This window comes from Canis aureus, chromosome 4, assembly GCF_053574225.1.
Source record: "Canis aureus isolate CA01 chromosome 4, VMU_Caureus_v.1.0, whole genome shotgun sequence".
Taxonomy (NCBI): domain Eukaryota; kingdom Metazoa; phylum Chordata; class Mammalia; order Carnivora; family Canidae; genus Canis; species Canis aureus.
In genome coordinates this window covers 25,108,169-25,134,742 of record NC_135614.1, presented here as the reverse complement: position 1 = coordinate 25,134,742, position 26,574 = coordinate 25,108,169, and the positions used below count along the sequence as shown (strand labels likewise).

General features: G+C 39.9%; 1 protein-coding gene across 5 annotated transcripts in view; it reads right to left on the bottom strand.

Annotated features, from left to right (window-relative positions):
* The window catches only part of MCU (mitochondrial calcium uniporter), a 218,207-nt gene that overhangs the window by 181,706 nt on the left and 9,927 nt on the right, over nucleotides 1–26,574 (bottom strand). The window contains exon 1 of one of the 5 annotated variants that reach the window (XM_077894934.1): nucleotides 17,258–17,425. The exons of 3 other annotated variants lie outside the window; for them this stretch is intronic. In XM_077894934.1, coding sequence (XP_077751060.1) covers nucleotides 17,258–17,404 — 147 coding nt within the window. In that variant the 5' untranslated portion in view covers nucleotides 17,405–17,425. Of the gene's footprint in view, nucleotides 1–17,257; nucleotides 17,426–26,574 lie in introns of those variants that run through there. One more of the 5 variants, XM_077894936.1, reaches the window with a different exon arrangement.

Genomic DNA, 26,574 nt, shown 5'->3' with positions numbered 1-26,574 from the left:
AGCCATCATAGCTTTCCATTCCATTAACCTTGTGTGTGTGTGTGTGTGTGTGTATTTACTTGCTAATCAGCATTATGACACAGGTTTTGACTTTCCCTTTAGAAGACTAACTGAATTCACCTGTAGTTCCAGCAAGTTTATATCTAAACACAACCTTAAGCTTGGTTCTTCTATAGAAGGAGTTGGAACACTTTTTCTTAAAAAGCTAGATAGTGGGATCCCTGGGTGGCGCAGCGGTTTGGCGCCTGCCTTTGGCCCAGGGCGTGATCCTGGAGACCCGGGATCGAATCCCACATCGGGCTCCCGGTGCATGGAGCCTGCTTCTCCCTCTGCCTGTGTCTCTGCCTCTCTCTCTCTCTCTCTCTGTGACTATCATAAATAAATAAAAATTAAAAAAAAAAAAAAAAGCTAGATAGTTTGGGGCACCTGGGTGGCTCAGTTGGCTGGGCATCCAATTCTTGGTTTCGGCTTACGTCATTATCTCAGGGTTATGAGATGGAACCCCTCAACTGGCTCCACACTCAGTGGAGAGTTTGCTCAGGAGAGTCTCTTTCCCTCTGACCCTCTTCCCCCCAACTCACGAGCTCTCTCATACATGTGCAATGCTCTTTTGCTCTCCCAAATAAGTAAATAAATCTTAAAAAAAAAAAAAAAGCCAGATAGTTTAGACTTTGTGAATCATATGATCTCTGTCACAATTCAACTTTGCTATTGTAGTGCAAAAGCATACATAGATGGGTGTGTGTTCCAATAAAACTTTATTCAAAAAAATCAAGGGATGGCCTTGGCTGTAATTTGTCAAATGCTGTTCTAATATCGAGGGCAGAAAAATCAACTGGCAAGACAGATTTTGTAAAACCACATGAGTTCACACTAATATAAACTGTTTTGTTTGCAGGGACAGAATGTTTATGAATCATGATCTTCACATACCTGAGAATGTTCAAGTTTCCCCTGCGTGAACAGGTCACATCACCAATACCTAAGACAGAGCAGGAAAACACTCTCCCTTACATGGTTGTTATGACATAACAGGGGATGTGTTAATTTATATAGGCAAAATTTACAAGGTGACCTGCAAAAGTAAAATACCAGGTTTTAGCAACTTCAGCAATAACAGAAACCCAAACCCGATTAATGCCAACCACCACTTTTTCTATATATTAAGCTAAACTAATTCAGGTAAATGTCAAGATCACTGACTTTCCTGGGAGAGCTGTTCTGTTTCCATGCAACCCAGTTGGTTTAAACCAGCAGACCCTTGGTCATCCATAATCTGCTAAATTTCAAAAGGCCAGATTAACTGTTTGAGCTAACACAGATGTCCTGATTCACTATGGGATGGGACAGGGGTGGCTCATCAACATACATGGATTAATTAGGCCAAGATCAGATTTATCATCTCTTAGGGTCTATCCTGATAAAAATGTACCATTCTGTGAGTCACCTTGCTAATAAATTCAACTCCATGTTAGCTACCAGGTGTTCAATAGCAGGCTGGAGCAAAGAGCCAGCCCACAAGGATCAAGCAAGTGCCTTTTTAAAAACTAATCTTAAGAAGTTCCTCTACATGGCTTTGCAAAGTAAGCAAAAACCATGCCAAATAGTAAAAAAGGCACTTACTTGACTCCCACAGGCCAGCTCCACACTCTAGCAGCTAAGATGTCACTGGCATGGTACATGGTAGAAACGATATCTTGTCAACCACTGTAGAAATGGTAAAGACCTAAAAGAATAGAAAAAAGTAAAGTCAATGTCAAAGGTAAAGGCTCTCCTGAGCCTGCTGACATGGATATCTCAGCATATGACAACAAAGAAAAGAAAGCTTGAAAAGATGTTGTTTAGGACACTTTTAGCTGCTACAAGTGACCTTTCAGACAAGAGGGAACTTTTGAAAGAATATTAACTGTAACCTAGAATAAATCCAGAAGGTTATGAGAGACTCTCAAATATACATTTTTCCCAGAGAAAGAAAGTATTGAATCTTTGATAAGCTCACACAGATGTATAATTGAGAATCTGAAGCAACAATTCATAGACCTATAATATCTTTAGAAATAGTTTTAGAGAAGTGAAATTTTTTCACTCATCTCTATGCTTCTAGCGTTTAAAAAAATGGAATGCTAGTCAACAATGAAGAAATGAAGAAGAAATATTTAAGATTTTTTTTTAAGTAATCTCTACACCCAACATGTGAACATAGAACCCTGAAATCAAGATTTGCATGCTCTACCAACTGAGCTAGGCAGGTACCCCTTTTCTTTTTTAAACAACAAACATTTTTTAAAACTGAAGGGGACCCTGGGAATAGAAGTCTCAGATTACTCCTATTCATTTCGAATTTTCACTAGTTTCAGAAACAAATGGACAAAACTTAGAATCCTTGGTGCACTTAAAAAAAAAAAAATTAATTCATTTACCTAGCCACAGAACCCCCTGGTTTAGGAGTTTTGTTTCAGAATCCTTGACTTGAGGGTACCAAGGTGACTCAGTTGATTAAGCATCTGCCTTTGGCTCAGGTCATGACCCAGGGTTCTAGGATGGAGCTGGAAACATTTCAGGCTCTCTGCTCAGTGGGATGTCTGCTTCTTCCTTTCCCTCTGCCCCTTCCTTCCCACTCATGCTCTCTCTTTCAAATATGTAAATAAAATCTTTTTTTTTAAAAATGCTTGACTTTTGGGAAACTTAATCAGGGATCATTCAAAAACCAACAATAACAATTTTTTTTCTCCAAAACAACAATTTAAAAAAAGAGCCTGTTCAGATACCACTACCTCTTTTCATAATATCTACACTATTTGTGGGTAAAATAATTTGTGAATAAAAAATTGTGACTTGCAAGAAGAGCAGCAATAGTGAAAAAACAAAATCACTCTCAATAATCAGTTAATTCTCAATTCTTAATTCTCGATACTTTTTTTTTTCCATCTAATCATTCCAAATCCTCCTCCAAAAAATTTTTTTTCATTATCTCCTCTTTTATTTGCAGGTCCCTTCAGCATCCTTTCCCTCAGAACCAGAATGGAAGAAATGAACAGCAACTGAATTTAATCATTCTTGAGGCAACAGAATCTCTCCAATAAGAAAAAGCAAAAATAATTTTTCATTATAAATAAGTTTTAGCCAAAAGACTATTCTTGCACTATTTCCTAATTCAAATATGCTTAAAGTTGGATCACCTTTTTAACAGACAGTCTGATGATTCAAATTGCCCAGGCCTCAATTAATTTAATTAGAATGGGATATTCACTGTTAATGGCATATTTGGCCAGACTACATCTTGTGTGCCTAGCTCACATATTCTTCTTAATTTTGGATTGTGTTTGCCTTGCCTGAGCTACTGTCCCTGGAAAGCATCCCATGTATTAGTGTTTCCCTTGCTGCATCAGCATTTCTGGTTAAAGCACAATAGCAAACCATTTGGAGGGACGGCCTTAACAGAATTCTGTACTATGTATTCTGAAACATTATCCAAATCATTATCAAAAATCTTGCAGGTGAAAAGACAATGATATGAAATTGGAAGAAAAAAATTTTACCAGAGATTGCGTACAATCTGATGACTACAAAGTAAAGGCTACTCAATGGCAAATACATATATAAGGTTTATTATTAAAACAAATACTTATTTCACATCAACTATCTACCTCAAAAAGAGTACTTCCCTTCCCTCATTCCTAGACTTTGTTTTTCCTCTGCTCCATAAAATCATGACACAAAAACAGTCTTTTTACCATTTAAGGCACATAAGCTTTTTACAAAAGAAAGCAGTCCCAAACTGCAAATTATTCCAAACACACATGAAAGAAACAATGAATAAAGACCACCAAGTTTCCTTCCACAGTTTGTCTGCACTTTACAAGTCTGAGCATTTTTATAGAGCAAACCAAGTTTTTGCTGCAGCAGCTCAATCCCACATGAGCTTGCTGTATTACAGCAGATACTGTTCTGCATTTTGCACAAGACATGTTCATCTGTGTAATGAAAACATTCTTCTTCTTCTCTTTCTCTCCAAAAGTACAAAGAATTTTCCCAGGAATATGATAAATGAGTACATTTCACACCAAAAAGGGGGGGAAAAAAACCACATTTCTAATCTACTTTTAAAATGACATAATAAATTCCTCTTTTCCTGTCCTCCCAAAATAATCAGTTAAAAAGACGCTCAGTCAACAAAAGAATGGTTAAACATGAGAAATAGAGAATGAAACACCATAAAACAGCTAAGAATGAATGAACCAGAACTACATGTATCAACTACATATTTTTTAGAGCATTTAAGCAAAAAGAACAAATTATGTAACTATATACAGTGTAAAATCTTCTAAGTGAGGTTTAAAACATACTTACAGTACTATGCAACACTGACAGATAGATAGAGCAAAAGCATAAATACATGCATGGTAATGGTAAATACCAAATTGGAAAGGACGGTACTTTTGGGAGACAGGACAAGAAATAGGGCTGAGGAAGGATATTTGGGATAGCAATTATAGTTATCCTGTTTAATTTTTCAAGCTAAAAGAAATAAGCATTATATACATTTTTATAGACATGCTATACTTCATACTTTAAAAATAAACTTTTCACCTTGTAAGTTTAACTGAATACAATGTCATTGTCTTATGAAGGAACCCCCATCATCACCCCCAAAAAACCCCTGGTGATGGAATGCCCTTTACACCTGAGCTTTAAGAGACAGCTCATCAGTGCTGACCTGTATTTTCTTCCACTAATGTGCTACTTTCTGATGCTGGCTGTGATGTGACTTTCAGATCCATAACTCAGGGCCTCAGCCAGCTGGTCTCTACTTCTAATCTTACCAAGAATACTTTTTTTAGGCAGGAAATCTGCTAGAGTTCCCTTTCATTTTTCCCCTTTTTACTGCTAAAAGCTCTAGCAATCATTAAAAAAAAAAAAAGTCATTACGTATTTAAAGCTCACCCGACTTTGCGGCACTTGGCCAAGCTAGGAACTTGATTTCATTCTGAATCAATGTAGAATGAGATGTTAAAATTAATAAAAGTACTAGTTGCAGTTCAATTTTCCGTCTAATAAATGAATATTCCAAAATTCTGTAATTGTATACTACAATTGTTTTACCATCTCAACCATGTTTAGACAACATTTTGTTTTGAAGCTTAAGTCAGAGCTGGAAACAAAAAAAAAAGTCACTTTTGGAGGGGGTGTACTTGCTTTAGAAAGTACAAAATAAATTACTAACATGCATACATGTAACGAGACATTCACCCAAAGCATTCCCTTGGGATCCCTTCAAAAGAGAAAAACAGAACAAAACAAAATCAATATCACCTCTTCAGGATCAGAAAACTTTTTTTCCTGTCTATTCAGCAGCTTCTAGCACCGCATGCAAAGATCAGAGAAAGAGGGACAAGAAAGAGAAACTGATAGAGACAGACATAAACTGGTATTCTCCAATTTACAAAACAAATGTAATTCCATCAAGAGCAAATCAGAAACTTCCAATCTTCTCATTAGGTTTTTACTATTTCTCCTACTCCATTCAATCTATCCTTAAATACTTCTTTGACGTATTCTGACATCCATATTCTGTTTTAAAATGAAAAATAGGTTTTATCACACTTGGCTACTTGCCACAGCCCTGCTTCATGGCAGCTAGCAGAATGCTGGCAGTGCAAGACACAGGATACAGTGGGGGCAGGATGGAAATACGGAAGATTAGTTCCAAAATAAACACCTCCAAAAATCTGTCATCTTTGGAAATATATACATGTAGGGAATCTGGAGTTGGCAGTACCTCTTTCAAAGAGTTCCTTTAAAGCCCAGCCCTTCACCCTTCTCCTCCACCTGCCCCAAATACTTGCCAGGCAGATACATGTGTCAATTTCTTAAATCACTTACAACACAAAAGCACTACAATATTTTTCCATCACTATTTTTACTTAGCGTTTTCTAAAGTCCTGCTGGTTTCAGCATAATCTGGGAACTCTTTTAAAATGATTTGCTGAAAAAAAAAAATGATTTGCTGCTGCGTGAATCTTTTATTTATTTATTTATTTATTTATTTATTTATTTATTTATTGTTTTTGTTTTTGTTTTTTTTGCGTGAATCTTTTATAAAAGTAATTCCTTCTTCACATTTCCATGATTCCCATCACTGTATTATCTAGGCACAGAGAACGAGATGAACTGTAGATGCATTATTCACAGGGTTGAAGAATTTAGACAATGGTCTCTAGGACTTTTTAACTCACTGCCTCTCATTTATCCAACACTGTATTAGGCTGGGGAGAATGGACTACTATGAGCAGCTAATCACCTGAGGTTTTCACATTCAAAATTCCTGTAGTGTAATAACAAAGGAAAACAGAAACATTTTCTGTTTCAGACTAGCAACCCACAACTCAGAATTAACAAATTATTAGAACAGTCCATCTTAGCTCAGCACTATATGAACTGCTTTTTTCCTTTTCCTGTCGCTCACAACTCTCTGGATTCCCCACCACATCTTCACCTCTTCCCTACAGCCTTGATAGTTTGGATTGGACTAAAGGCATAATGAACTGTTGAAGAGGAATGCAGGGTAAATTGTCTATCAAGATATCAGAAGTAATTATGCAAACTGTCATGAAAAGGAAATGGAAGCTATTTTTCGTCACTAAGCCCTTGACCCTTGTGAGAATAAGCAAATATACTTGGGTTTATGATTTTATACAAGCCCCCCTATCATGAAATAACATAAAAATTACTTATAAAGTATTATTGAAAATGATATATGTCTTAGAATAAGAAAGCCCTTTAAGCTCACCTGATTAAGCATCCTTATTTAACTGACCAAAAACATTAAGACCAAAGAGGTATAAGCCATTTGCCCAAGGTCAAACAGCAAGTTAAGAGAAATGAACAGAATCCAGACTCCTATTGTATCACATGGCACCTAATCCTCTTCAATCAATAACTTACTTTTAGTTTAGTGAATAACACACACACACTTACTTTTAGTTTAGTGAATAACACACACACACACATACACACACACACACCTCTCACTTCCATCTCTTCTTTTATCTAACTATCTCAGAAAACTAATAAAAAATTCTGTGATGGTACAACAATCCTTTATTCCCACAGATTTCAAAAGGCTCACTACAGGACAAATACACTCTTCTGACAAAGTAGAGGGATCCCTGGGTGGCGCAGCGGTTTGGCGCCTGTCTTTGGCCCGGGGCGCAATCCTGGAGACCCGGGATCGAATCCCACGTTGGGCTCCCGGTGCATGGAGCCTGCTCCTCCCTCTGCCTGTGTCTCTGCCTCTCTCTCTCTCTCTCTCTCTCTCTCTCTGTGACTATCATAAATAAATAAAAATTTAAAAAAAATTCTGACAAAGTAGATATTGTAATGGCTTTAAAAAATTGTCATAGCCGGGGCTCCTGGGTAGCTCAGTTGGTTAAGTGGCTGACTCTTGATTTCAGTTCAGGTCATGATCTTGGGATCGTGGAGTAGAGCTCAGGGCAGAGTCTGATTGAGATGCTCTTTCCCCCTCCCTCTGCCCCTCCTCCTGCTCACTCACATGCATGCACTCTCTCAAATAAAGTATTAACAGAAAACAAAAAATTGTTACGATTGTCAAATACTTACCTCTGTATTATAATACCTAGAAGTCCAAAGAATATGTGCTTTCTGAATAAAGCAATCCAGTGAGTCAAATAAAATACTAAAGAATTACTTGTTCTTGATTATTATGTAGTTTTATTTTTTATACTTCTCTTGAGAAATGGGTGGCAGAAGCTGTAGGAATCTCATATCTTCATTTCTAATGTGAAAAGGGAGGTTGCTAAAATTTTAAGAAAAGGTGCTTAGAAAATGACTAGGTTTTTGTTTGCTTCAAATATAAAAGACCATCATACATACAATGCTCAGTATTCCCTAATGGTAAACAAATATTACAAAAATGGAAAGCTGAAGAGAACACAAAGGAAATTACTCAAAAATATTCCTCTAACGTAATGTGAAGTTTCTGCTTTGAAAGAGTATAATACACAGAACACACACTCTTCAACAAAGATTTGTTGAGTGCTCATCATGTTTTATAAACTTTTTCCATACTGGCGCACAAATCTTTCAGATTCAGATGGATGGGATTGGGGATGGAGGCAGGAAAATGGGAATAAGGTGGGCATCTGCTTCAATATATAAATTTAAAAATCACTAAACCAGATCAGCACATTTTCACATACAAAAGTAGAGGTACAGAAAAGACAACAATGAAACATACTTAACATGACTGTAAAAAGAAACACACAGAGAAGGTCCAGAAACAAAGTTTCAGCACCTGAGTATTAATAGAATCAGAAAGCCCCTGAAATGAATTGCCTTTCTCCAAGGTACTAGCTGAGTGACAGTCCACATCCAATCAAGTTCTATCAATTCTATTTCCTATTTAGGTCTATTTCCTAAATCTGCCTTCTCTCTATTCCTTTTCTCTATCCCTAATGCTACTGTCCTCATTCGAACATCCTCTGCCTGGCCCATTAAGATGTTCCTTACTGGGGGCGCCTGGGTGGCTCAGTGGTTGAGCATCAGCCTTCAGCTCAGGGCGTGATCCAGGGGTCCAGGGATCAAGTCCCACATTGGGCTTCCTACGCGGAGCCTGCTTCTCCCTCTGCCTGTGTCTCTGCCTCTCTCCATCTCTCTCTGTGTCTCTCATGAATAAATAAATAAATAATTTTTTAAAAAGTAAGAGTCATACAGAAAACTTCCTAATCATCTATCTTAATCCAGAAATTAAAAAAATAAATAAATAAAGATGTCCCTTACTAGTGGGGTGCCTGGGTGGCTCAGTTGGTTAAGGGTCTGCTTTAGGCTCAGGTCATGATACCAGGTCCCCGGATCAAGTCCTGCATTAGGCTCCCTAACCCTACTCTGCAGAGAGCTGCTTCTCCCTCTGCCTTTGCCTGCTGCTCCCCTTTCCTGTGCTGTGTCAAATGAATAATAAAATCTTAAAAAAAGAGATGTCCCTTACTGGCCTCTTGGCTTTTCTGGTCCCATCATCCTCTCCAATCAAGCCTTCACACAGCTGCTATTGTAACCTACCAAAAAGCACAAACCTGATCATGTGATTCACCAAACTGAAACTCTTCAGACACTGATTGACCAGCAGTATTTTTCCAAATTATGGATTAAATTGTGGAATCAATTTAAGTGGGTCCCAACCAGTATTTCTTCAACAAAACAGCACAGAAACTATGTATGCCTCATACATAGTAAAAATATTGTTCCGTGAAACTTCTACTTTTACGCACACATGCACATTCTGGGTCATGATATAAAATGTATTTCTACTGTGGGCTGAGTTTAAAAAAAAACTACTGACCTACATAATAAAATTCCAACTCCTTCACAAGTCCCTTCACAGTCTGATTCCCTCACCATAGCACTCTAGTTAAGAGACAGACTCTGGAGCCAGATCGCATGGGTTTATTTTCCAGGTATGCCAGTCGCAGCTGTGTGATCCTGAACAAGTCATTTACTGAGTGTCACTTACCAGCTGTGATCCTGGGCAAATCAACCAATCTGAGGGGAACTCAGTTTCACAATCTATAAAAGGAGGATAGTAACAGTACCTACCCACAGCATGTGGGTATTTAAGTGAAATTATCTATGTTAAATTTGTAACACATGATGCACTTAATATTAATTATTATTGGTATCACTACTACTGACCAGCCTAATATGTGATTATTCTTGCCCATACTCCAGTTATAACAAACTACTGGCCATTTCTCAAATACATCTTCTTCCCTCATACTGTCATGTCAGATGTTGGTCCCATCTAGAATGTGAACCACACCTTTCCAGTCCCCAGCACATTATATGTCCTCCTATTTCTGCCTAAATGAGGCCGCCCCTATGAAGCCTTCCCCAGTTCTCTTGAGTAGGTCTAAATGTTCTCACTGAGCCTCTGTAAGGGGAGCATTAACTAGTTACAGTCTTGCTTGTCAGTGTCTTCTAGCCAAACTGTGACCTCTTTGGACTACCTCAGAGGCATCTCTCTTTTCCAGCACAGCATCTTTCAAACAGTAGTTCAACAGATATTTTCTGAATGACTCCAGGTTACTTACCCTTACTAGGTCTTTATTTTCTCATATGTACCATAGGGGTAGAGTTTTGCCTGAACAGTTGTTGTAGAGTATACTAGACAATGTTATAAAAGTGATATAGAGGCAATGCTCAACAATGGGTGGGACTTAATAGAATCCTTTGCTAAATTACAAAGATCCTAAGGAAGCAATACCTTAGACCCTTAGTAGCTAATACCTGGAGGAAAGGATGGAGAAAGAGATTTAAGAAATGTAGTCAGAAAAATGGTGAACTCTCTTGGAAGAAAACTATAGTAGATGCTTGAAAAAAAAAAAAAAAAAAAACATGGCTGAAGGAGAAGACAAAGGGAAGGAGGCCCCACACAAATACCCTGCCAGGCTGAGACTTAAATTCACCTCCAAAACATGTCTTGTCCACCTTTGTATCCCTCGCATTAAAACAGTTTATGACACTTAAGAAAAAATGAACCTCAATGTCTTCATCTATAAAACTGGGATAATAATGCCTCTCATAGGGTTATGGTGAGAATTAAATGAGGTAACACAATGCCCTCAGAGCTTAGATGCTTTCTCCTCTATCTACTCCTCTACATACACATCAGGTAGTTCAAGCTAACCTATTTGCTGTCCTGTTAATTTGACAAATTATCAGTCACATTAACTTTCTCTAAAGTTCAAAGCAGATATTAATACTCTTAAACATCCTATAATACCACTTACTATAGATAAGAAGCATATGTAGCCTCTCTTAGAAGGCAAAAAAGAAGTCTAAAGGATCTTGTAATCCATGAGGCAGTACAGTTTAAGACTACATTGGAGACTGTCCTCTAGACTCCCTCATACACATAATAGATTTCTCACCAATTCTCTGGTGATTATTACAAATGCTCCCCAAACAATAAAGTAGACAATAAAGAGAAAAACTAAAAACTTCAGTAACAAAGTATAAAGGGTAAACACCCCACTCTTCTGATTAATACTAACAATGTCCTTAAAGAACCTTTGGAAAAGTCTCTTATTTTTAAGAGAGATGTCAAAATGCAATGTCATATTTTCCATTTTTTCCAGAACTGCATTAGGAAAAGTTCAGTTTTAGCATGCTATTAGACCCAGCTGGTGATGTAATTTACCAAGTTATATTTTTATCAAAATAAGAGATTCAAGCCTGTACACAGTTTATACGTCAATAACTCACTAAACTTAATAAAATTACTTTGCTTGAAGTCAACTTTTACATTACACAAGCTCTCTCACTGCAAGCATTTAACAAAGTGCAGTGAAATAATTAAATGGACAGTTTCTCTTGTGTGTTCAATATGCAGAGGACAACTTTTTTTTTTTTTTTTAAACACATGTCATCAAGCTTGACCTAAATCAGGGAGTAATTATTCAAGATTGGGTTTGAGATAAGTCACTTACTGAAAAAATATGGCCCCAACTCACTTTTTTAAAACCCACAACTGTGTAATTTTGTTGGAAAAGAACTGAATGTGAAGGCCAGCAGATGGGGAAGCCATTTTCAGCTCTGTAGTAACTTGTTGGCCTACCAAGGAAAAAGCCATTTCACCACTCTTGCACTGGTTCCTTAACCTACGGTCTTTTTGAGCTCTAAAGTCTATGATTCTTTTAAGTACATGTCCTCCATGGTAACATCGTAAGTTTTCCTAATAACATGTTACTCCAGTAGTTGTAAAATACCCATGAGCCATGATATAGTATTAATCAGTCAAATAAAGAATAGAGGATTCCCTTTTGTTGAGTGACTATCTCAAGATCTTGAAGAGTAGTGTTATCCTTAATCACAAAAAAGGAAAAAAAAAAAAAAAACAGTAATTTTTAAGGAAATCCACAGAGGTACAAAGCTATAATATAAAAAAGAAACAAGTGGTGCCTGGATGGCTCAGTTGGTCAAGTTTTCAACTCTTGATTTAGGCTCAGGTCATGATCTCGGGGTCCTAGAATTGAGTCCTGCATCAGGCTCAATGCTCAGCAGGGAGTCTGCTTGAGCATTCTTCTTCTGCCTCTGCCCCTCACTCCTGTTTTCTCTAAGTAAAGAAATCTTTAAAACAACAACAACACTTCTGCCGTTATTCAGATAATGGTATCAATAAAGTGCTATTGCAAAGACCATGACCACTCTGGATTTCAAACATGAGGCAGCCCTAAAACCAAAACTGATTTTTGTTATGTTTGCATACACCAATCTTGATGCTGCATTTTCTACTTAGATTTCCTCTTGGACTCAAGTTCCATAAAGCATAAAATAGAGCCCCTTGGGACTTAGAAAAGGTCAAATAATCGTAATCTGTTAAATAAGTCCGAATTTACTCAAATTTTTTGTGGGGTACAAAATAAGCATGATTTTAATATAAATAAAAGGATGGTTGCAGAGTGCCTGGGTGGCTCAATTAAGTCGCCTCAGGTCATGGTCTCCGGGTCCTGGAATCAAGCCCCACATGAGGCTCCCTACTCAGTGGAGAGTCTGCTTCTCCCTCTGCCCCCAACCCAGACTCTCTCTCTCTCAAATAAATAAAATCTTAAAAAAAAAAAAAAAAAAAAGGATAGTTGCTTCCTTAAAAACAAATCTGCTCTTGGAACTAATTTAACACCATGTGTCAACTACACTTCAACAGAAAATAATAATAGTAAATTTTAAAAGTTTGCTCTAAACATTTATCCAGAACCATCAAAATCTTAGTTTTGTAGTAAACTAAAACAATAAAAATGCTAGAACCTGATTCAATCATATATTTCTATTAATCTGGGTATTAATCATACTTTTGCTGGGCTTTGGGCAGGAAGCAAGTACTACCATAGAGCCAATCCAAAGGTACTCACTCTGTGCATTAGTCTACCATAAAGAAGTATAATATACAAAGACAGCACTGGCAATACCAAAGTTAAAGCAATTACCCAAATGTGGCTACCTAAGCAACAGTCCATTAAACAAGTCACACTGGTGACAGGGGGGTGGGTGGGTAGATGAGCATACCTTTACACTGGCAAGCAGACAAAAAGGTGCATATTCAATTAATGCACGTCTGAGTGTCACCTATATACCGAGCATTGTGTTAGCGTCTATGAGAGACAAAAATCCAGTATCTCCTTACCTCCCCTGTAAGATAAGGAACCCACAAATGAAATATTTAGATAACAAGACAAGTCAGTGTCAATCTGTGTCCTGCTAATAATAAATCCTATCAGAATTTAGACAGGACAGAATAGAACCAAAGAAAGGGATTAAGAGCCAGGAATCACGTAAATTAAGATTCTGATGAGGAAGATCTTGAATCCACCTCCACTTAAAGAATTTTAATCTCAGGGGCATCTTGGTTGTTCAGTCAGTTAAGCATCTGCCTTTGGCTCAGGTCATGATTTCATGGTCCTGGGATCTACTAGGATCCTCTACCTCTCTGTACCAGGTATCTCTACTTCTCTGTCAACAGGGAGCCTGCTTCTCCCTCTCCCTCTGCTTCTCCCCTGTCTTGTGTGTGAGCACACTCTCTCTCAAATACATAAATAAAATATTTTAAAAAAGAATTTTATTTTTTTTAAAGATTGATTGATTGACTGATTTATGATAGACAGAGAGAGAGAGAGAGAGAGAGAGAGAGGCAGAGACACAGGAGGAGGGAGAAGCAGGCTCCATGCCGGGAGCCCAACGTGGGACTCGATCTCGGGACCCCAGGATCGCGCCCTAGGCCAAAGGCAGGTGCTAAACCACTGAGCCACCCAGGGATCCCCTAAAAAAAGAATTTTAACCTCAGATGTAATTAACCACAAACATAACCTAGTAAGTCACTTCCCTCATTCCCATTAGACCTGTTTCCTCATCTGTAAAGTGAAGAGGTTAGACTCAAAGCGGAGTAGTCGTAGGTCACAGTCTCTAACCTGAAATGGACCTTAGAGGTTAGAGGAGTTGATTAGGACTGAAATCCAGTTGCAAGAACTGCATAAACATTTAGTATAGTTATATGGAACACTGGACTAAATACAGTGGGGTATTTGTGCTGGGATCGATCTGGCTAAGTAAGACTGGCCAGACCATGAGAAACCCAATTAGAGAACTGGTACTTGCTACTGTGGCAGGTAATGGAACCTCAGTTCAAGCTGTCAGGTTAAAGTAAAATGCTATCACTGCCAAAGAACTATATAATGTGTAAAACAGACAGGGACAGCCACAAACTCTAAAAATCCAATGACACACTTAAGCAAGATATTTAGTAATTCGGCACAGCCGTTGACCACTAAGAAATGTTAACAGTCAGGCTTTCATAATCAGAGGTGAGACAGTTAGCAAAGCAATTACCCAGCTCACAATGAAAGGCAGTTCCCCCTCAAAAAATTACCCTTGAAAATAGCAGCCACCTTCACTAACCACACAGAAAGGCATGCAACAAACATTTAAATAAGTCTTGGTTACAGTCACAAGCTGAGGAGCAGTAACAGGCTCTTCATACAAGAAAGGAAAAATTACACTAGATGGTGCTAAAAATATTGAATAAGCCTCTGAACCTTTATTTCTATTTACTTAGTTGAATGATCTTTTAATGAGGAAGGTGGGGAAGGGACAAGTTCTGTTTTATAACTTCGAAACCCCATTTACCAATGCGCTGATCTGTACTGCTTTGAACTCATTCTGTAAACTTGGAAGAGATTTCAAAACACATTCCTCTCAAGCAAAAAAATTAACCAGCACCATAATTGGTTATGTCCCCCTGGCTCTAATTTACCGTACCTACTACACCAGAACAAAAGTGGCACAAGCTGGGCTTGTGATCTAGTCCAATGCAGAGTGCCATCTGCTGCACATGCACAGGATGTGTGCCCTATGCAAGATTCAACCTTAGTATCTCTCAGGGACCTTTGTAAGAGCAAGTTGTCTGTTCCCATATTTGCCTCAGACAACAGCTATGCCTCAAAAACACCTACTTACAGGAGAATTCCCATTCGTGGGACTTTAAAATACCAATACTATCCTAACAAACAACAATTTTGTAAAGGAGGAGAGCTATGAAGGAGCAACCGCACTTTATAACGAAAAGAACACGATAAAGAGGTCAGGATATCTGGGATGGGTGGGAATCCTAAAACTGTTGCATATTAGCCGTGTAATCCTAGACAAGTCCTTCCCCTTTTCTGGGCCTCAATTCCAGGCATAAAATGTCAAGAGTTAAACAGATCTCTAAGAGATACCTTTCAAATGGAGTCTTGTGAGGAATCATAGAATAACAGATGGAGACAGCTATATACGGGATGGCTTCAGAGCAAGCGTAGAAAGAGGGGGAAAAAAACTGTTTACATATTTTAAATAATCAGGTACAACTTTTTTCAAAATTGTACAATTCTAAGTTCATTTATAAGTCAACATTCCCATGATAACACTTCAGCCCTTCAGAAATAGCACTTCACTTTAACTGTTCTTTCAGTTACAAATTCAGCACATCACTTTTACCCACCCCAGAATAGCACAGAAGAACACTTTCATGAAGTACCCACACAAGGAAGACACTCACAGCCTGACAGATTCGCATAGTGGAAAATATACAAGGCACAAATTTAAAAATGCTAAATGAATACCACACCCAAACAGCCTTAGAAAACAAACTGCCCAAAGTCAAAAGGTGTATTAGCAAAATACAGGGATAAAGACAACTCGGGAAGTCTTGAAACGATTTGAGGGAAGAGGGTAATGCCATCAGATATGGGGGAGGCTTTATGTTTTTAGGAAAATAAAACACATAAATGGAGGCTATGAAACATGCGGATCTAAACTGAACTGTGGGGGGAAAAGCTCGGCTCTCACCCAAAAGCTTCAGCAAAGCAATATGTCAGTATGCCAAATACGAAGTACAAATCTTCACAAGAATGAGGATAGGATCCATACATATGACTAATAATAACAGTATCATCTTGCATTTGCAGAGCATTAGTTCTTTTCATAGCTCTTTCAGACACTTGGGTTTAGGCTGTCACCAGTCTTGGGGTATCCTCTCTGAAAACCCCCAGGCCAGTTTCCTCCCAGGAGCTACGTGGCCAGAGTAAGGCAGGTGGATGGATGTACTTGGGCTGAGCTCTGAAGGTACTAGTGTCTGCTCTCAGGCCGTCTTGCAGGGATTCTCTCCTGACCACACTCTACATACAACTCAGCCCTAGGAAATAAAATCTACACTCCTCCTCTCACCGTGGGCCAGGGACCAACACACAGCGAGGTCTACAAAGTCCAAGGAGAGAGAACCGGTCAAGAAGTCCATACCAAGGCCATCTCTTACCATCGAAAAGAAAAAAAAAAAAAAAAGAAGAATAAAGAAGGAAATCCCAATCGCTCCCAAATACACCCCAAAAGGCTGTTCAAACAGAAACTCTCCTTCGTTGCCAGCCAATGAGCTCCAGCAATAACTGGTTAATGCAAACCACCAAATGCCTGCCTCTGCGAACAACTTGCAACAGTCGCTCTGCCTCCGCCCGCTGCGCACCCCCGGGGGCTCTCCAGGCCGGCGCGAGGGACCCCCGACGACCTCCCGCGACCCGCGGGGACGGAGCCCGCCTCCCGAGGCAATGCAGCACCCGCCGCGAGGGGGCTGCTCCCCGAGCCCACGCACGCAGCAAGTCACGGAGGGGGATAAAGTTTGATCTTCCCTCTCGCCCGTCCCCGGGGTCCCGGGCTGCCCCCCGCTCGGCCGCTCTCCGGACACCGACGGCAGGCGGCCGCGGCAACTCAGGACACCCCAACGCGCCCGGAGGAGGGGGAAAGGGGACAACTTGCACGGGGCTCAGTTCACGAGCAACGGGGCAGAGCTGTTTTTAAAAAAAAAAGGGGGGGGGAGGAGGGACCGAGATCGCGGAGCAGCCGGTTGAGAGGTTCAAGTCCCGTCCCTTCCCCGCCCCGGTGCCCCGGGTCCTGCGGGAACATCCCCGCCATCGCCCCTCCTCCCCCTCCTCCTCCTCCCCCTCCTCCTCCTCCTTCTCCTCCACTCGGCTTCCTCCGCCCCCCCTCCCGCCCTGGTCGCCGCCGCAGGCGCCTGAAGGGCACGGCGGCTCCTCGGTGCCCGGCAAGCTCGGGAGCGGCCGCGAGTTGGGGGAACTGCCCGCTGCCCCGGCGGCCTGCCCGCCGGCGGCTCCCACACGCCAGCGCCGCCCCGCCCTCCCCGGAGCCGCCGGGCGCGCTCGCTCACCGTCCGGTGGTGCTGCTGCTGCCGGTGGCGGCTGACGCCCAGCCCCGGGAAGCAGCCGGCAGTCAGCGCTCCGCAGCCGCCGGCGCCCCCGCCGCCGCCCCGGGAGGAGAGGAGCAGCAGGAGCGATCTACCTGCGGCGGCCGCCATCTCTCAACTGGAAACGGCGCCGACCCAGGCAGCGCAGCGGACGGCCGGGGCGGAGCTAAGGCCCGTCACTCAGCGGCGCCGGGCCAACCGCCGCCCGCGGCTGAGTGGAGGAGGCGGGGCTTCCTGCAAGGCCCAATCGACAGGCGGGAGAACCACACTTGAGGCTGCCTGTCACTTCCAGAGTTACCTATTGTGGGACCTAGTCAATTACGGGCAAATTCTAAGGAACCCGTAATCGGCACCGGAGCCCCTGGGCACGGCAGCTGTAGAGAGACAGGGCATGTTGGGTTCGGCTAATCCTCTCCAAGGATAGAGCTGCGATAAGGGTGACTGGGGGGTCATATTCGTGCTAAGCTTTGCACTTTGGGACTGTTCTAAGTTGGCAAAACGTGAACCCAATTAGTAAATCATTAAACTAGGGATGCTGGAACTCTCAGTGACACGCCCAGAGTTATCGTTCCTGACGTGACTGATGGTATTTGGATATGCTGAAATTAACCCGACGTCAAAGGGAGATCTAATGACCGTGAAATGTAGCATGATACAGGAGGGGTTAGAATGCTTGTGATATCAAAGTCCCAGAATGAGTGCACGCCATCAGAGTGAATTAACACACCTATCTACATTTCAGATACTCGATTCGTTTTTACAGCACCTTTTAGACTGATACTCTTACACTCTCCAGAAGGAATAATCGTGTTATTACCATCTTTGACCCTATGCACACTTATTAAACTATGGAAACAGAACACGTTGGCAATGTAATCGAAGTCATGTGAAGGTTATTTTAATGAATTTTGATCATTTAGATAAGCTGGCCGTTAGGATACACTTTGGAATAATTCTTGATCTCTCTCTCTCTCTCTCTTTTTAAAGGTTTTCTTATTTATTCATGAGAGACACAAGGAGAGAGGCAGAGACATAGGCAGAGGGAGAAGCAGGCTCGCAACTTGGTCCCCGGACCCCAGGATCATGATCTGTACCAAAGGCAGATGCTCAACCACTGAGCCATCCAGCTGCCCCATCGATCACTTCCTCTTGAAAAATACTTCATTTTCCCCCAAGGAACAAGATCATAATGAAAGCTCATTAAAGACTGTGAAAGAAGTATTTCCTTAGAAGAGGATTTCCTAAAAATAAAAGAAAAATAAAAATAAATTTTAAAAAAGAGGATTTCCTTGCTGTTATTATAAGCTGGATAGTCCTCACATCTTTTAAAATCTGAAACAGAAAAACAGTTTAATAAGGAGCTAAAAGTACTAATCTAGATTTTGGAAAACATCTTGGTAGTGTAGCCTTAGGTGATCAAGCTGAAACAAACAAAAATATATCACACACAGTTCTACTGTATCACTTGTTCTAATAATATTTCTTTTAAGGCTTCACTGAAATGGTACTTGTTTGGCCAAGAATTGCTAAATAATGAAGTGGAGCTTTTGGTTTGTTCAATCCTCCCACCCCACCCCAGAACAGTAAAATGACTGGCTTCTTTAGGTGAGAATATCACACCACTCACCCAAAAGGCATGTATTGCCCAACAAGTGGAACCTGAGAGCTCAAGAATGCGATGAGGCCGTCCCACCCCTGCCATTCAACAGCTGCACACACTAATCCTCCTTGATGGAAATCTGTGACATTCCTGGAACAACTTCCCTTACAATCATTTTCTGCCCATCTATATTTATCCTATCGGCACGTTATGTATTTACCTGTGCTGTGCCATTTCCTCCTTCTTACTAGGATTACCATGAATTTTACTTTTTTTATTTTCTATGCCTTTGCCATATCTGGCTATGAATCAAGATTGTCCCTCCATCTCCATCTTATACTTTGAGAAGTTCTACTGGAATTGTCTTTCTCCTATTCTTCCAAATACAGAAATTAGACATGCATCCTGCAGTTCTGAGATTTAGTCCTGTGCATTTGCAAAAGAAGCACAATAAATAGGGTTTTTTTTTTTAACTGCATAAACCTGAAACTAGAGGGATTACCAAAAGCTTCCTTCTTATTTACCAAAAGATGTCATCTTTTATCTACCAAGATAAAAACCATTGATGCACCCCAGGTAGGCTGTGTAATTTGAGGGTCCACTGACTGAACTGAGTTCTAATAATCCAGGACTAGAAATTAAGCAAACATCAATTACCTCCTCGCAGAGAAAGTCTTTTCCATAGCTGCAAAGGATATTTCTCACATTAGTTGGTTGGCCAGGCCCCATAATAAGAAAGTGTAGATAGCTCAACAGAAAGTATCCTCATTCCTAAAAAAATAAGTAATAAATTACCTATGAAGGAAAGGAAATTAATATTCATTGAGTACCTGCTATGCCAGGCACTGTGCTGATCACAAAATAATATTTTCATAAAAAATGGCAAGGTAATCATGAAAAGCTTCAAAACATCATAACTTTTGAGGATTAAAAAATTGAGGAAAACGGGATCCCTGGGTGGCGCAGCTGTTTGGCGCCTGCCTTTGGCCCAGGGCGTGATTCTGGAGACTCGGGATCGAATCCCACATCGGGCTCCCGGTGCATGGAGCCTGCTTCTTCCTCTGCCTGTGTCTCTGCCTCTCTCTCTCTCTCTCTCTCTCTCTCGGTGACTATCATAAATAAATTAAAATTTTAAAAATTAAAAAAAAAATTGAGGAAAACCTCAATGTTTTCTAACAGGGAATTTGTTAATACGAGACTAATCCTATTACAGAATATTATACAACCATTAACAAAATGAATTATCCCATCTATACTTTAAAGAAGTAATAATGCAGTACAGATGAACCTTTTAAAAGTTATTTATATGCATAAAAGTTACTTATATATATTTGTATATGTTATATATATATTTCAGATACAGAGTGACTTCTGGAAAAAGTCATGTTAACTCTGGGGACTTTTGAGGGGTAGCTACCCTTTTGAATTTCCCATCTGCATGTTATTTTTATCATTTTAAAAACATGGTCACTGCAATCTACACGGCCACAGAGTTGTTTTCTGTGCCAATCTTAAAACAGGTTGATCTTTTTTTAGCTAAAACTAATCAGAACAGATTTCCTGGAGCATGAAACTCTAACTAGGCTCCCTACTAAAATGTACACGGAAGTCAGCTCCCAATTATGACTCAACTCAATGGAGTATTTGCCTAAAAGCTTTCCAGAATAGCCAAGATAGGTGATGCACACAGTTCATTGACATGGGCAAGAAATCATGACAGGGATCTGCTTAGAGGTCTGGGGGCTGTGTTTCATTGTTCACAGATGGTGTGAATTGTTATGCAAGTAAGATCAGCAATTCTTAAAGAATAGAGAAAAAGTATGATGTAAGTATAATAGTAAAAAAGGAGAGCAAGAGGAGGAAGAGTTTTACCGTCAAATATTTACCATGTCATAAATCACAGCCTAGATCTGTTTTCTGGTTATTTGGGGTTCACTATTTTCCCAGGTGTCATTATTCCCATTTCTCTACCCCTACCCATCTGCAACCATCTCACCATCACTACCACTCCCATTCCCATGACATCTTCACTTCTGTAATCTTTTATGTTTTTTCTTCAGCTTCTCTGGGCCAGAAACATTTCTAGTAAGTGTAGCCAAGAAGGGCTGAACTCCTCATAAACCCCACCACATATTCTTTCCTGTCTACATTTACATCTAGTCTCACTTCATTGAACACACAGTTTTTTCCACCCTTATTTTTATTTCTCTCCTCTTCTTATTCCAATATTCCCATCCCCCTTACTCTAATAGAAACTGCAACCTTACACTGGATTATGTACATAATTTACATACATAATTTACATTGATATATTTACATGTGACCTCTTAAAATTTTTGTATGGCAGGAGTCTCATGCCCTGGCCTCCAAAGAATGACTGACTCCATATTCATTTTGTTAACTCAGCGACCCCATAATCTAAATTCTTTTAGATCAGGAACATCAATCTGCAAGTTCTCTTCTATCGAGAGCAGGACACCAGGAAAACACTGAGTTGAAAAGGGTAGGGCTTGTTCAAATAGGACTGTCGTTATTCGTGTTTCTCAAGATCTGAGAGGTTGGCAGCAAGCATTAACGCTGTCCCTTCTGTGTTGGATTGGCTGTGCCTTCCTACAGCCTTTGCTATTTACTAGACCTTTGGAGCCAGGAAGTCTTTTGCCTCTATCTGAAGCGATTCAAAGGGGCAGAGCACTAATTTTGCACTCAAATAAACCACACACCTCCACAGGATTTCAGCACTCATTCTTATGGAACCAAACACCATTCCAGAGTAGCCAAAAGTGTCAAAAGATCACAAGAACATTCTCTAACAATGTTATAGCAAAATTCCGAATTGGTAAAGTACTCCCCTCTCTCAGCAATCTCTAGGTATTTACTACTTATACCCTGAAAATGCCCTGACATTTCAACCTCCAGCTCTGCTCCTGCTGTCCCTATAAGCCACCTGTTCCACCTTTTGAAGACCAGCTTTACCTCCTCTGAGAGTCAACGTTCAGGTAAAAGTAAACTCTCATAGTTGATGGTTTGACTTTGTATCATAGTACTTTCATGCTTGATGTGAGCTGATCTGACAATGAGGTCGGCCACACTCCCTTGGTTATCAGACCTATGTGATTAGACTAATCTCGTTGCCTGGGCCACAGTCCCCTTCTCTCATCTTCTAAGTATAATTTGTATCAAAATTATTTGTGTTACCATATTTCTCTTACAGAACTCTTCCAGGTTAGTGTTGCCAATCTGGCAAACTCATTTAAGCTAACTCTTTAGACGATAAGTACTTCTTGGATTGCCTCTTTTACACAACATTTAAATTTATAGGACCCTCCCAATGCTGAGAGCCAAAATATTTTCACAAAGTATGGCAGGCTTCACAAAATTATTCTGGGGTGAGATAGTCCATTAAAAGTCTTCAAAAATTCATTAATACCAAGCCACATTAGTCTACCTACTTCAAGGTCAGATTTGTCTTTACATTATGCCGAATGTTGCCCAAATTTCAGCTCCTCTGAAACCAAACAAATTTCGTGTCAAATGCTATATTCATTCTTCACTTTGACATCATGCATATAATCTTCATCAGTACTTATTTATATGTGAACACATAAAGACTCTGGGCTGTGGGTAGCACTTGGTAGGAGGCAGAGGGTGGAGGAAGCTGTGGGCGTGAGACTGGTCACTGCCAGTTAACAACAGGTGCGAATGCTGCTCTTTAAATTTAGCCATTGCACTTGGCATCTTGTCTCTCAGCCGTCACTTATGGCAACCACAGCTGATTTGGAAAGGATCAAGGAAAGAATGACAGAAAGGGTCACATTTATTAAAAGCCAGAGAGAAAAAGCACTTTGTTCTCTTTTATTTAATAAAAGCTAGCCTAAGAAATAAAAAGCAGCATGAGACTTGGGAAGTGTAAAAACAGCTTAAAAGAATGAAAAGGGGAAGAAAATTATTCAAAGAGATAGCAATTATTAACAAATCATTCTTAATTAGGCACTTTAAAAGCCATTCAAGCTGCCAAAACTTGGGAGCAAAATTATTTAAAATGTGGGTAGAGACTCAGAAAATAATTACTATTAATTGGGAGTTGGGATAAGAGAAAGGGAAAAGACCTGGATGAGAATAATTCATTTATTCATTCATTTGATCAGTCAGTCAAGAAAAATATATCAAATGCCTCTTATGTGCCAGGCAACATATGCCAGGAGAAACTTTCTAAAATTTACATGTTTTGCATCATATAGTACTTTTTTCTAAAATGCTCATCCTAACCTTGAAACAAGATCAATTCTTCCCATAACTTTGCAATCAAACACTTATAGATCATTTGAAAGAATTAGAAAGATCCCTTGAGTTATCTTGGAGTCTCTATATAATATAAATTTAAAACAGACTACCAATGTAATAAACCACTCCACCCACCAAAATTAGTAAGAAGACATATGAAAAAAATGTAGTTGTTGTCATTGTGTAGTAGGGTACAATGCTTTTTCTTTTTTTAAATAAAGCCATTTTTTAAGACTTATTTATTTATTTATTGTAGAGAGAGAAAATGAGAGATAGTATGAGTGGGAGGGGCAAAGGGAGAGGGAAAGAGAATCTCAGGCAGACTCCATGCTGAGCTCAGAGCCCAATTTGGTGACTTGCTCCTAGAACCTTGAAATCATGACCTGAGCTGAAACCAAGAGTCAGACGCCTAACCAACTGCACCACCCAGGTGCCTCAGTAGAGTACAATTCTAGTTTCTGACTAGTTCATTGCCTAGAATATAAAGAAAATTTCCATCTTAGGGAATTATAAGAAGACATTTCGTTTCTTCCTTCATGCCTTGTTTGGCTAAGATATATAGATTAGGTTGAAAAGGTCCCTTTGGCTTTTCTAGCATCAGAGAGAATAACTCCTTTAATAGACTTGTTAAAATTAAACAAGATTTATAGCATCTATAGGTGCTCTAAGGCTCTGAAGCAATCAGATCTATTAACTATTCAATCAAAACATGATCATTATTAAGAGGGTATTTTCACATAATACCACCAGATTATAAACCTAAAATAGCATGAGTAAAGGTCCTAATTCAAAATTCTGGGTTAGGGACGCCTGGGTGGCTCAGCAGTTGAGAGTCTGCCTTCGGCTCACAGCGTGATCCTGAAGTCCCTGGATGGAATCCTACATTGGGCTCCCTGGATGGAGCCTGTTTCTCCCTCTGCCTCTCTCTCTCTCTCTCTCTCTTTCTCTCTCTCATGAATAAATAAATAAAATCTTTTTTTAAAAAATCCTGGGTTAGGGATCCCTGGGTGGCGCAGCGGTTTGGCGCCTGCCTTTGGCCCAGGGCACGATCCTGGAGACCCAGGATCGAATCCCACGTCAGGCTCCCGGTGCATGGAGCCTGCTTCTCCCTCTGCCTGTGTCTCTGCCTCTCTCTCCCTCTCTCTGTGTGACTATCATAAATAAATAAAAATTAAAAAAAAAAATCCTGGGTTAATTTGGAATATTTCCCATGATATTTTATAATTATTTTAATTCCCATGATGAAGAACTCACTGAGGAGGATGTGAAAAAGATTGTAAAGATTTGAGGATTCTTTTAAAATAGACCTTTGCTACTTTCTTACCAATTTTGTGTTTGGGAAGATGAAAAAATATGAGCATAGACAATAATTTCCTGTTTGCAGACATGAGTCCTTCTCCGAGAAACAGATTTGGGAGGTGAAGGAATCTTGTTAAATCAAATTTTACATATAGGTTAATAGTAAGCAGGACAACTTTGAAAGTAAAACCCTAGCCATTAGTCATTTCCGGAATGGATTCCTTAGGATGGTAGCTCCCAATCTTTGTTCCATCTTTGCAAATAAATTTGTAACACATGGCTATCATAAACAATAGCTTACTCAATAATAGCAAATAAATAATAGCATCTCAATAAATAAGATGGACTTTGGCTCCTACAAAATTCAAAGTGTGTTAGTTGTAACTACATTGTGCCCAAATATCTCCTTGTATTAGAGGATCTGAAATATTTCTCAAATTTAATAAAAGAGTTTATTCTGTAACTACAATTAATGGCTATCCCTGAGTTCCAAGAAATTCATTCCTTATTTCAAGGAGTTACCACAGCCAACAAACCAACAAAAGAATCTGGCCTCACAAGCTTACCATATAAGAAGAGATAAGGGAAATAGAAGAGTATTGTAGGAGGGCATTTTACCTATTTTTGAGGATCTGGGAAGGGTTCTCAGGAGATCCCTCTGGTTGAAATCTGACAGATTAGTAGGAGTAAATGCCAGAGGGAGAATAGTGAGATATGATACCAAAGAGGCAAAGAGAATCAGTTACATAGCATCTTATAAACCATATTAGGGGATCCCTGGGTGGCGCAGCAGTTTGGTGCCTGCCTTTGGCCCAGGGCGCGATCCTGGAGACCCAGGATCGAATCCCACGTTGGGCTCCCGGGGCATGGAGCCTGCTTCTCCCTCTGCCTATGTTTCTGCCTCTCTCTCTCTCTCTCTCTCTCTGTGTGACTATCATAAATTAAAAAAAAAAAATTAAACCACATTAGATAGTTTGAACTTATGCAAAGAACAAAGGTTAAGTCTTGAAGGATTTTAGAAATGGAAGAGATTAGAGAATAGATTGGAGACCAGAGAGACTGAAGGCCAGAAAACAAATTAGGAGATCTAGGCAAGAAACACCAACAATATGGTTTATAATATTGGCCATGGGGAAAAAATAGACTAATTTAGGGAGATTGTATATAAGAAATTGAATCAAAAGATATTAATAATTGAGAAGATATTTGGAGGCAGCAGGGGAATGAAGGAGAGTAAGATATCAAAGGAGATTTCTAAGTATCTCACTTGGGCAACAGGGTGGATGCTGGTGCCAAACACTGAAAGAGGAAACACAAAAAAGATTTATTATTGCGGGAAAATGAACTCAGTTTTGAAAATGTTGTATGACAGGGGTGCCTGGGTGGCTCAGTCAATTAAGTACCTGGCTTTTGGTTTGGCTTGGGTCATGATCTCATGGGTTGTGGGATCCTACCCCAAGCACCATGCTTAACAGGGAGTCTGCTTGGGGATTCCCACCTTCTCCCCTCCCCTGACTCACATGTGCCCCTTGCATGCACATACTCTCTAAAACAAATAAGAAAAGAAAATGTTGTATGGCAGGTGCCTTGAGACATCCAAGCAGCAATATTCATCAGACAATTGGTTATTAGAGCCTGATGAACTGACTAGAAATAAATGTAGGGGTCATTAGCACATAGATAGTTGGTAAATGAAGCCATAGGATTGATTGAAACCATCCAGGTTGAGTATGGGGAAGAAAAGAAGATCTAAGAAATTAGTTTCCATTTAATGTTCTTCCATAATACATGCTTTAAAAATATTTGATTTGAGTAAACAAATGAATGAATAAAAAAAAAACACAAGTCTTAATAAAATCTAGAAGGCGGGGCACCTCGGTGGCTCAGTGGTTGAGCATCTGCCTTTGGCACAGGTCGTGATCCTGGGGTCCTGGGATCAAGTCCCGCATCAGGCTCCCCACGGGAAGCCTGCTTCTCCCTCTGCCTGCGTCTCTGCCTCTCTCTGCATGTCTCTCATAAATAAATAAATAAATAAATAAATCTTTTTTCAAAATCTAGAAGGCTTTTTTAAAAAAAGATTTTATTTATTTATTCATGAGAG